Genomic DNA, 10,917 nt, shown 5'->3' on the forward strand with positions numbered 1-10,917 from the left:
AAAAAAAAAAAAAAAAAAAAAAAAAGGCAAATTAAGCACAGATAAGTTAAGAATGAACTAAAATGGTTGTATATTAAATGATGAGTAAAGTGACTGGATGTTAAGAACTTTTTCACTTATTTCACTGCTACTAAATCACAGCACATCTATTGCTTTATCTTACATGCATTATCCTTCTACACATGTAATGTAGAAGGATAATGCATGTAAGATAAAGTAATAGATGTGCTGTGATTTAGTAGCAGTGAAATAAATGAAAAAGTACTTAAATATCAACCATTTTGTAAAATCTTTGCTGATACTCTTTGAAGAAGACAACCATTTTTATGAGAAAATGTTTTAATTAATTCTGTGAGAAAAAAAATGTAAATCTCAGTAGGCAAAGAAAGTTTTTTTTTTTTAAACTTTTGAGTCTTTCTTTTTACTTGTTGAGTTTTTATTTTCTTGTTGAGTCTGAGTCAGGAACAGGGCCCAGGACCCTTGCAAGTCCTCCCAGACCAGTGAGATTAATGCCTTTTAATGTTCCTCTTGAAACATTTACAAGTCAACACTCAAGGGATGGACATGACTGGGAAGTGAATTTCAGAGGGCTGATGTTCTGGGAAGGAAGGACTGGTATTAGTGATTACTGCAGGGGTTGGGGTTGGACAGAACAAAGGTTATAAGAGGAAGCATAGCAAGTGAGTTGGACATGCCCTGAGTGAAAGTGATGTGAGTCCAATGAGCTCTGAGAAGCAAAAGCCTTTGTAGTAGCTTTATAAATAGCTGAGAGTGGGGATGTGTGCCTGTGAGTGATTTTATGCCAATCAGTTGGGTTACTCTTTTCTGGAAGTGTCTTATGATGTTGATGTGTGCAGCAGCAACATTGTTGCAGATATGAGAACAATACTTCATTATGGGCCTCACCTGAGCTTTAAGAGATTGGTCATTTCTTCATTTCATAAACCAAATAATGAAACAATTTATCATCTTGCAAAAATTAAGCCTGCTGTGAAGTGTAAACTTCAAAAGATCAACATCCTAACCTATTAAAATAGATCTTATATTGATGATAATGCCAATAGTGCTTCTGCCTTTAAGAATGATGTTTTAAACTAGTCATACTAATAAAGAATGGAAATATTTAAACTGATCGACTACAGTTAGCAAACGATATGCTTAGGTAGCAGGTGGTATCTTGACATTATAATGGACACTTTGTCAAGAAATATAATTCTCAAATGTCCCACTTTGCATCGTTGTTAATAGTTCCTACAGAATGGTAAGCAAATCTATACAGCACTGTAAAATTAATGAATTTGGTGTAGGATTTTAGTGCAGTATTGCAACCTTCTTCTGGATATACTTTTGAAAGCAAGAAGTTCTATTAAATTGACTCTGCCCAGATAAATTGCATAAGGATGAAGTTTTTAGTGGTATCCCTATGACCTAATGTATTAGGTCACCTACCTCTATCATCACTGGCATCATTGTCATCACCACCATCACCATCACCATTACCACCATCATCATTATTATTATTATTCAAGCTGCAATTTATGTGTTCTATTTCAAAAGGTTTCACTGGAAATGGCTTCAGCTGTATGGATATAAATGAGTGTGAGATAAGTAATGGAGGATGTTCCCTTGTTCCTCTTGTGGACTGTTTAAATACTTATGGTTCAAGATCATGTGGCCCATGTCCAGCAGGTGAGTTAATGGGATTTATATATATATATATATATATATATATATAAAAACCTTAAGTTATAAAACCATAAAATATGTAAACCAGTTTCTGAATGCATTTATTTTTCAAGTTGTAGGTCAAAGTTCTGCATTTTGGTAGCTGAAATTTTGCATTGGGGTACATTTTTGTCAACTTTTTCTGATAACTTCAAAAAACGTTAAATTTATTAATAATGATGAAAATATATTTACTATAGAAAAATATTGTTTTTTTTTTAATGAAGAAGTAAAAAACGACAACAATGTTTGTGTGTATATTTAAGTGGTGATGGTGGGGAAGGAAGCTATCAAAGACAATACAGAATGTGATTCTGTTTCTGTTCTATATTGGACATTAAAATAATCTTTATTCAAACTTCATACATGAGAAAACAAGAAAAACATTGTTTTATGAATAATAAATTTTTTTTTAACTAAACAAAATATTCACCATTGGTTACTTTCTAGCATGACCTACTACCTTTTGAAAGTGTTTGTGCAACCTTTTTATGAATTCGATCTGGCAACCCAGTGATAGTAAACAAAATTCTGAAACTATTTGTGAAATGGGTATCTTTATTATTCAGTTATGAATAAATGTCAGGAGCAGATATCAAAAGTGACAGGGTTATAGTTAGAAAAGTCCTCTTTTATGAACAATATTTTTAACAATGTGCAGCAAATTTAAGTGGATTTGGTGGAATTTCTGTACTCTCATCTTGCTGTTCTAGCAGTGTTAGCTTGACATTAGATAAACTTTCTCTATGGGGTACTAGCAACTCAACTACATCATCCTGTATAACTTTCTCAAACCCCACATCATTTACAAGTATCATAGAAAAGTTGCAAAATCATGGCAGGAATGGCTATGTGGTAAGAAATTTGCTTCCCAACCACATGGTTCTGGGAAATTGTGAGTATGCCTGGCAAAAAGCTTAGCAGCATTTCATTCGTCTTTATGCTCTGAGTTCAAATTCTCCTGAGGTGGACTTTGCTGTTCATCCTATCAGGGTTGATAAAATAAGTACCAATGAAACACTGGGGTCAATGTAATTGACTACGTCCTCCTCCAAAATTTCAAACCTTGTGCCTAGAGTAGAAAAGGGAAAGGATTATTCTCTTCTGCTAGCTTTGCTTATCTCATCATTCTAAAATCAATAAAATAAATACATGTTAATTCAATCAATTATATGTCTTGTTACAAATTTTAAAACCTTATACCAATACCATAAATTGTTATTTTGAACAGGTTATACAGGAGATGGTGTGACTTGTAATTATGTTGGTTTTTGTGGCAGTAACAATGGTGGATGCCATCCATTGGCAACATGTTCAGAAAACACCTATGGTATGTCTTTCTTGATCATTTTAATTTATTGAAAATGTCATTTTATTTTTAGCAGCTAATAAATGTGTGGCTATGATAAGAAGTTTCCTCCCTTACCATATGGTTTCTGGTTCAATCCCACAGTGTGGCACCTTGCACAAGTGTCTTCTACAATATCTGTAGTCCAACCAAAACCTTATGAGTAGATTCGGTTAATGGAAACTGAAAGAAGTCTGTTGTGCATATATATACATGTGTGTGTGTGTCTTTAAATTCATGTGATAATAGTAACATGTTTTGTTATGGAGGAACATTACCTTGCTTGGAAACAGGTAAGGGTGGGTGACAGGAAGGGCATCTGGTTGTAAAAAAATCAACCTCAACAGCTTCCAGCTTACCAATGCAAACATGAAAAGAGGATGTGAAATGATGAATGTGACAGTATGCATTTATACAATTTGTTAGGATTCATCAAATTTTCACAGTTGATAAACATTATATATGTTATTTTTCTAAGAAACTTTTACTTGTAAAGTACTTGCATTGTGTAGTGGAGGTGCAATGGCCCAGTGGTTAGGGCAGCGGACTCGCGGTCATAGGATCGCGGTTTTGATTCTCAGACTGGGCGTTGTGAGAGTTTATTGAGCGAAAACATCTAAAAAGCTCCACGCGGCTCCGGCAAGGGATGGTGGTGAACCCTGCTGTACTCTTTCACCACAACTTTCTCTCATTCTTACTTCCTGTTTCTGTTGTGCCTGTAATTCAAAGGATCAGCCTTGTCACACTGTGTCACGCTGAATATCCCCGAGAACTACGTTAAGGGTACACGTGTCTGTGGAGTGCTCAGCCACTTGCACGTTAATTTCACGAGCAGGCTGTTCTGTTGATCGGATCAACTGGAACCCTCAATGTTGTAAGCGACAGAGTGCCAACAACAACAACAGCTTGCATTGTGCCAAAATCAGGAATTACTAAATATGATGAATTTTCTGATGAGAGTAACAGATGAGTGTCCAATAAGAGATGAAAATGGAAGTGGTTTTGCTGAACAACTTACTCAAAGGGTTTGTGCATAGCTTATCCCATTCTTTCCTAATTGTGTAACCTGATCTGGTACATAGTGTGCCATATACAAAACACTAATGGACTTATGATAGCGAAGGTTATGGATGCTAAACCAAAACAGATAGATACTGATCTCATTTAACACTAATATATCAATATATTCATTCATTCATTTCATTTAACATCTGCTTTTCATGTTGATATCCAGTTTTCATCTACCAAGTTCTCTCTCATGGTATTGGTCAGCTCAGAGCTACAGTAAAAGATTCTCTTATGTAGAGCACAATGGGACTGAACATGAAGCCATGTAGTTGTGAAGCAAACTTCTAAACCACACAGCCATGCCTACACACATACACACGCACACATGCACACAAGCACACACACATGCAAGTACACACACACACACATGAGCATGCACTCACACACACACATACACACATGCACAAGTACACACACACAAGCACACAAGCACACACACATACACACACAAGCACATGCACACATGTACACACACAAGCACGCACACACACAAGCATGCACACACAAGCTCACGTGCACACACACTAGCACACCTGCACACGTGCACATGCACACAAACACACACACACACAAGCACGCGCACACACAAGAATACACATACAAGCACACACACACACACACACACACACACACACACACACACACACATTGAATTAGAGAATGTATTATAATGTAAGAACCCATGCTCAGGAGAGCTATTCAGGAAAGCTAATTCAGTAAAGAAAAGTATACTTATTTGCTTAAAATATTTAGCCTTGCAGTAGAGTGATTTTTAAGGTTTGAGTCTAAAATATTAGTTAAGACCTGCAGTCAGGTCTTTGCTAACACTTTTGGTACTACAAGCTTCTGTACAGTGGTTCTCATGAAGTTCTCTGCATATTTTAAATATTGTATTATAAAAATTCTGTGTGAAGGTAATGTTGGTGTACACATGGGCTTGTGCGCATGCATACACACACACACATGCTTTCACATGCACATACATATGCACACACACATTGCACACATATAAACAAGCACACACACACACACTCATATACAGTTACTTGTCCTTGAGATACATGGGTTGACATATCTTCTTAGATCATTCATTTTACTTGCTCTTGTGTGTTTTACTGAGTTCTGCTGTATGTTCATCTAAACCTGTATCAGTCAAAAAGAATTCTTTTAAAAAGCCAAGTCATTAATTTAATGTTACAGTGCTAAGAGTCATCTATATTAGCTTGTACCAACACAAAGCCAGATGGATGAGGCGATGAGAGTTAAATGTCTTGGTAGCTGATTTAGTGCAGCATTGATAATAAGAAACAATGGCTGTGAGGTTAAGCTGCAGAATTATTAACCTCCTGTTCAGGTCTTAGAAGAGCTATTGCATTGTGCTCATGAGCAAAGCACATGTCATTGCTTGCCCCAGTTTGCTTATATACACTTAGATACACTTTTAAACACATACTCTCACACATATTTTAGTGTATCCCTCATGGCTAAGGAAGTTGTTCACCTGATGGTTATTACCTGTGCAGCATGATGAACTTAAAGGAAAATAAACTGTTGCCAGCCAGTGCATGCATCCCATTATCAGAACAAACATCCAAGTTTAATAGCAAAATGAGAATTAGAGTTAGTTCACTGAGGTTCCTTTTCTGGTATCATAGAGCTATTTCTACAGAAAAATAGCCCTGAGGTAAGCTTCTATTGGATCACTTGATCTGATCAAAATAGCAGCTAAACTTCTCTGAAAACTACTCTACCATCATAAACTTATTCCTAGCTCCAGTGTACAAATAAGACAGCTGATGGTGGCTGGAACAGTTTTGGTCATAGGTTTGCTAGATCAAAACTGACTGTAGTTCAACAACAACAAGAATTAGTGCTTCTTAGAATGCTGAGTTGCTCCTATCTTGCTATACCTATTTTCATCTGGATCAAGTGGGCCATTTTGTTTATAATTTTCTTGGTAATGTAGTGTGGGTGAGCAGATATGAACTGCTGGCCTTTCTGTTAATTGTCTGTGTGTCCATCTGTGAATAAATGTTTATACATGCTCATGTGTATGCATCACTTAACCCTTTGTTAGTCACCTAACCTTTCTGAACATGGTTAGTCACATGGAGTGTTTACACATCCCAAAACATAAATGTTTATAGTTTTAGTATTGTGTAAAATATACTCATTCTGTTGGTTCAGGATATATTTGCAATCACTGCTAAGAAATTTGAAATCTTTGTAGCTGATTGATATTAATATAAAACAATACAATAAAATAAATTATAACATTAAGGAAAAACTAAAAACCTTAGATTCATATCACATTTATTTTGAAAATACTCACAGAATACACCACTTTGTGGAATTTTTTAATATCCATGATGAATATTAGCATTAAAGAAGTAACATAACAGGCAATTTTTGTTACAATAGGCATTAAATCAAAACTTGAACTAAAGATATAATTAGTCATTGAAATGAAAATGGCTATAAATTTGTTACATAAGAAGATGGTGCATATTGTAGGTGAAACATCGATTCAGTAATAGAAATGTTTTTTTTTTTTTGCTCAAAACTAGACACAAAATGTTTCCATAAGCTGAAATTGCAAGAAAATGAATGTGAGCTCATTATATAGCCATTACCGTTTACTCTGATTCACCATCTGCTGCTGTACTCTCGCAATTTGTACAGCTCAAAATTATCTTAATCACGTTTCTTGCAAATGCTACATATTGTTTTCACCTTTCAATCCTTTGACCTGGCATAAAATGCACATCTCTTTGTCTAACCTTGTAATGGTTCTGAGGTTGTTGCAACTGCAGCTTTGGGCAACTGAGCCACAACTGTGCTACACTACCTGCAACACACCCTCACTGAGTCAGAAGAGTGGAAGAAGGGAGCAAAAAAAAAAAGTTGCCACCTAGAAATTATGATCATTTAAAAAAATTTGGGTGATAACACATCCCATGTAACTGACGAAGGGTTAAATCTAACAAATCCTTCCTAATGTCCTTCATTTATATTATATCATACTCTAAGTAGTGTGAACATATACATGAAAAATAACTGAAGCATTTCTTTACACTGTTCTTCATTTTATTCAGCTCCAGGCCAACGAGTGTGCACTTGTCCATCTGGATATTTTGGCTCTGGTATTGGTCCCAATGGTTGTTCTCAAAGTCCTGCCAATGATCCATGTGCAAACAATAATTGCATGAATGGTGCTTCTTGCCAGGTGAGTTAATTTATCTTAGTGAACATGATAAAAAAAAAAAAAAAGGGTGAGATAAAACGCTGGATTACTGACAAAGAAAGCTAGGAGTTTGAACTTTGTCACATCGAATATCATTCTTTTTGTTTTGCTTTATTGAAAATAAGCAAAAATGATTTGAAATGCTAATTGTTTATTTTCCTTAGAGATGCAGGTACAGGAGGATTTTTAGCCATCCTCACATGATGAAATTCAACTTAGTACAATCTAAAGCAGTTGGTGAGTAGAAGGGCATCTATCTAGCTATAGAAAACATACCAAAAATGGAATGTACAAGTGGGATTCAGGTATCTCAAGATGCATTATAGGCTGTTTATCTAAGAGGGCAGTAACTCCAAATAAGAACTGATACAGGCTACAGGTTGTTACAATAAAATGCACCTGATCACACTGTATGACATACACTATACCGGATTTAGGTGGTTTTTCTCAATTGCTGTAAGAGATGACAGACTATGCAAACCTACTCAGCTCAGCTCAGGTCAGCAGGTAAAAGCAAACATGAAACATGAAAATTAGTGGTGGTGATGATAAGCTACCTTTGATAAACTTGTGAAATTTAAGTGTTGAATATGAAAATTTGCAACAAATACAATCATAGATACATACATGCATGTGTTTGTGTATGTATGAGTGACAGACGAGATGAGATAAATATATAGTGTGCATGTGTACATACATACACATGCACATACAAATGGATAGATAGTAGGTACATTTTCTTTTTGGTATGTGCTATTAATCATGGTGATGATATAGATAATGCTAATGAGATCTCCTTTGTTTACTGCTGCTAATGACAATGGCACACTCCTATTGTAATCATCAGTTTTTATCATCAAACTTGGAAGGATATATGTCAAAATTGAATACAATTTTTTTTTCTAAGAAAGTACCAAACAAGATGAAAAGCCACTTAGTATAGGAGACTGTGAAGGAGAAAGGAGAAATTAAAATGAAAGAAATGAATTCCCTTTAGACTTGAAAGAATTCATGTCATAAGAAGAAAGAAAACAATGAGGAAGAAGAGAGTTCCAAAGTGTAGCAGTTCAAAGAAAGAAGTTACAGTTGGAGAAAAACATTCTTATTCATGGAAGCACAACAGTGTTTGGGATGAAAATGCTGTTAGGCAAGACGGCACAAAGTGATCTGAAACTAAGAGAGGAAGTTCATCAGAGCACTTCCTGTGGCCATAATGATAGAAAAGATTAAGACTGGCAATGTCATATCAGTGTGACAAGAGTTGCAGAGTTGAAGTAAGAGAACGACCAATCAAATTCGAGATTCGCTTCTGAACCTGGTTAGAGACATTCAAATGAAAAGATGGTGCATCTGCCCAAATATGACAACAGTATTCCATACAAAGACAAATTGTGGACTTGTATAAATACAAACTGGCCTCAGATGCTAGGTAGTGCTTTGACCCATACAATAACCCAACTTTATGGGAAGCAAACCTACCAATTGATTTTATGTAAGAACTCTTACATCTAATTCTTCTAACTAGCTGAAGTGAACGTAAGCAAAGAATAGAACTTGTTACTTGTCATAATCCTATGTACCCCTAATATGACAGAGTGGTTAGAATGCCTTTGACTGTAGGTCAGTTCGATTAGCACTTGCAAAGAGCTAAACAATAACATTTTTACTCAGACATGAACTAGTGGTTTTTATAAAGTTTAACCAGTTTAAAACTGTATTTATAATAAAATATGATATAGTTCATTTTAAAAATAATGAAGAATTTTGAGAGATATAGCAAAACAGCTGATATAATGTTGAGAACTGAAGTAGCAAAAACAGGTGGGGGTGGCAGGGAGAAACAACAAAAAATATACTTACCAAATACACATTATGTGATTTTCTTTCCAAATCTGTTTTTGAAAATTACAATGAAAACATTAATTATAGATTTTTGTATCTGGTTTGCAAGATTCTTAATGTGAATTTGTGTGTTGAAATAAATTTTGTTGTGTCTGAGAAGTGTCATACTGTCTTAATACCTAATACAATTTGCGGGTTCAATTTCCAGTCATTTATTATTTGTATTTTTTCTTTTCCAAAATTAAAATTTTCATTACTTTTGCAGCCTTGTCAACATCCATTGACAAGATTGCAAAACCAATGAAAATTTTGGAAAAGAGAAAATATAAATAACAAGAGCATTCAGAGAGCACAAACCTCCACCAAGGCAACACCAACATCCTCTCAAGGATTAGCCGGAAATGATTTTTAAAATAAGAATATCTGAAATAAACTCAATTACTCTCATAAATGAGAATACTAAAAATGAACTTGACCGCTCTCAAAAATTAAGTAAAGAAACCAGAAAAATAATCCAGAATCCTTGTCTGGTACCAGATTGATCCCAAAATCTAATCAGTTCATGCCAGTCATGAGGCCAAACATCCCTGATGTTTCATCTGAATCCATCCAGCGGTTCTTGAGATATCTTGTCCATGGACAAACAAACAAACATGACTGGAAACAATACCTTCGCCTTAGCCAAGGTGGAGGTAATAAATGAGTGGAACTGGTTGAATATTAGATATTAAGGCAGTGTGACACTCCCCAGACACAACAAAATTAATTATAGATTTGTTTGCTAAGAAAACAAACAAATGAATTTATGATTTATATATAATTAAAAAAAAAATTTTTTTTAAGATGTGAAAAAATTTACAAAATGAAAAATACATAATATGTATTTGGCATGAATCACTCTATGTTCTGTACTAATTCGATTTGAGACATTCCTATAATGTTCAATGTAAAATAAGTCTCTCATTTAAGCTGTGAATTTGTTGAGTTGTTAGTATGTCAGAAAGATTGCCTTGTTGTATCCATTCCAGTTCTTTGCTTCAGAGTCAACTTTGCTTGTCATCCTTTTGGGATTTATAAATAAGTACCAGTTCTGTACTGGAATTTATTTTTCTCTCCCGCTGTCTGTCTGTCTCTTTCTTTTCGTGTATTTCTCTGTCTCTCTGGAAGAAATTGGTTGCAGTCAGACCTGAGGAAGGGGGGGGGGGAGTTCTGTTTGGTCTAAAAATGTCCAAGACACTTGTGAATCCAAGACAAGGCAAATCTCTAGTTAGAATTCATCACTCAGTACATTCAGTTGAAAATTTACAGACTGTATAAGTTTATAGAGAAACTAATTTCATTTACTATTATGTTAAAAGTTCAGTTAAAAAAAGATATAATCTGTCCACAAAATAACACTTATCATCATCATCATCATCATCGTTTAACGTCCGCTTTCCATGCTAGCATAGGTTGGACGATTTGACTAAGGACTGGTGAAACCGGATGGCAACACCAGCCTCCAATCTGATTTGGCAGAGTTTCTACAGCTGGATGCCCTTCCTAACGCCAACCACTCAGAGAGTGTAGTGGGTACTTTTACGTGTTACCCGCACGAAGGCCAGTCAGGTGGTACTGGCAACGGCCACGGTCAAAATGGTGTATTTTATGTGCCACCCGCACAAGAGCCAGTCCAGGGGCACTGGCAACG

The 10,917-nt window shown here is 35.4% G+C and overlaps 1 protein-coding gene across 1 annotated transcript in view; it reads left to right on the top strand.

The window, feature by feature from the left end:
• LOC106881670 (cubilin) overlaps window positions 1-10,917 on the top strand; it is a 218,541-nt gene that overhangs the window by 45,160 nt on the left and 162,464 nt on the right. Inside the window, exons 12-14 of the mRNA XM_052967022.1 lie at window positions 1,558-1,689; window positions 2,957-3,055; window positions 7,237-7,367. Of these exons, the coding sequence (XP_052822982.1) occupies window positions 1,558-1,689; window positions 2,957-3,055; window positions 7,237-7,367 (362 nt within the window). The remainder of the gene's footprint in view (window positions 1-1,557; window positions 1,690-2,956; window positions 3,056-7,236; window positions 7,368-10,917) is intronic.

This window comes from Octopus bimaculoides, chromosome 4 (genome assembly GCF_001194135.2).
Source record: "Octopus bimaculoides isolate UCB-OBI-ISO-001 chromosome 4, ASM119413v2, whole genome shotgun sequence".
Lineage (NCBI taxonomy): Eukaryota > Metazoa > Mollusca > Cephalopoda > Octopoda > Octopodidae > Octopus > Octopus bimaculoides.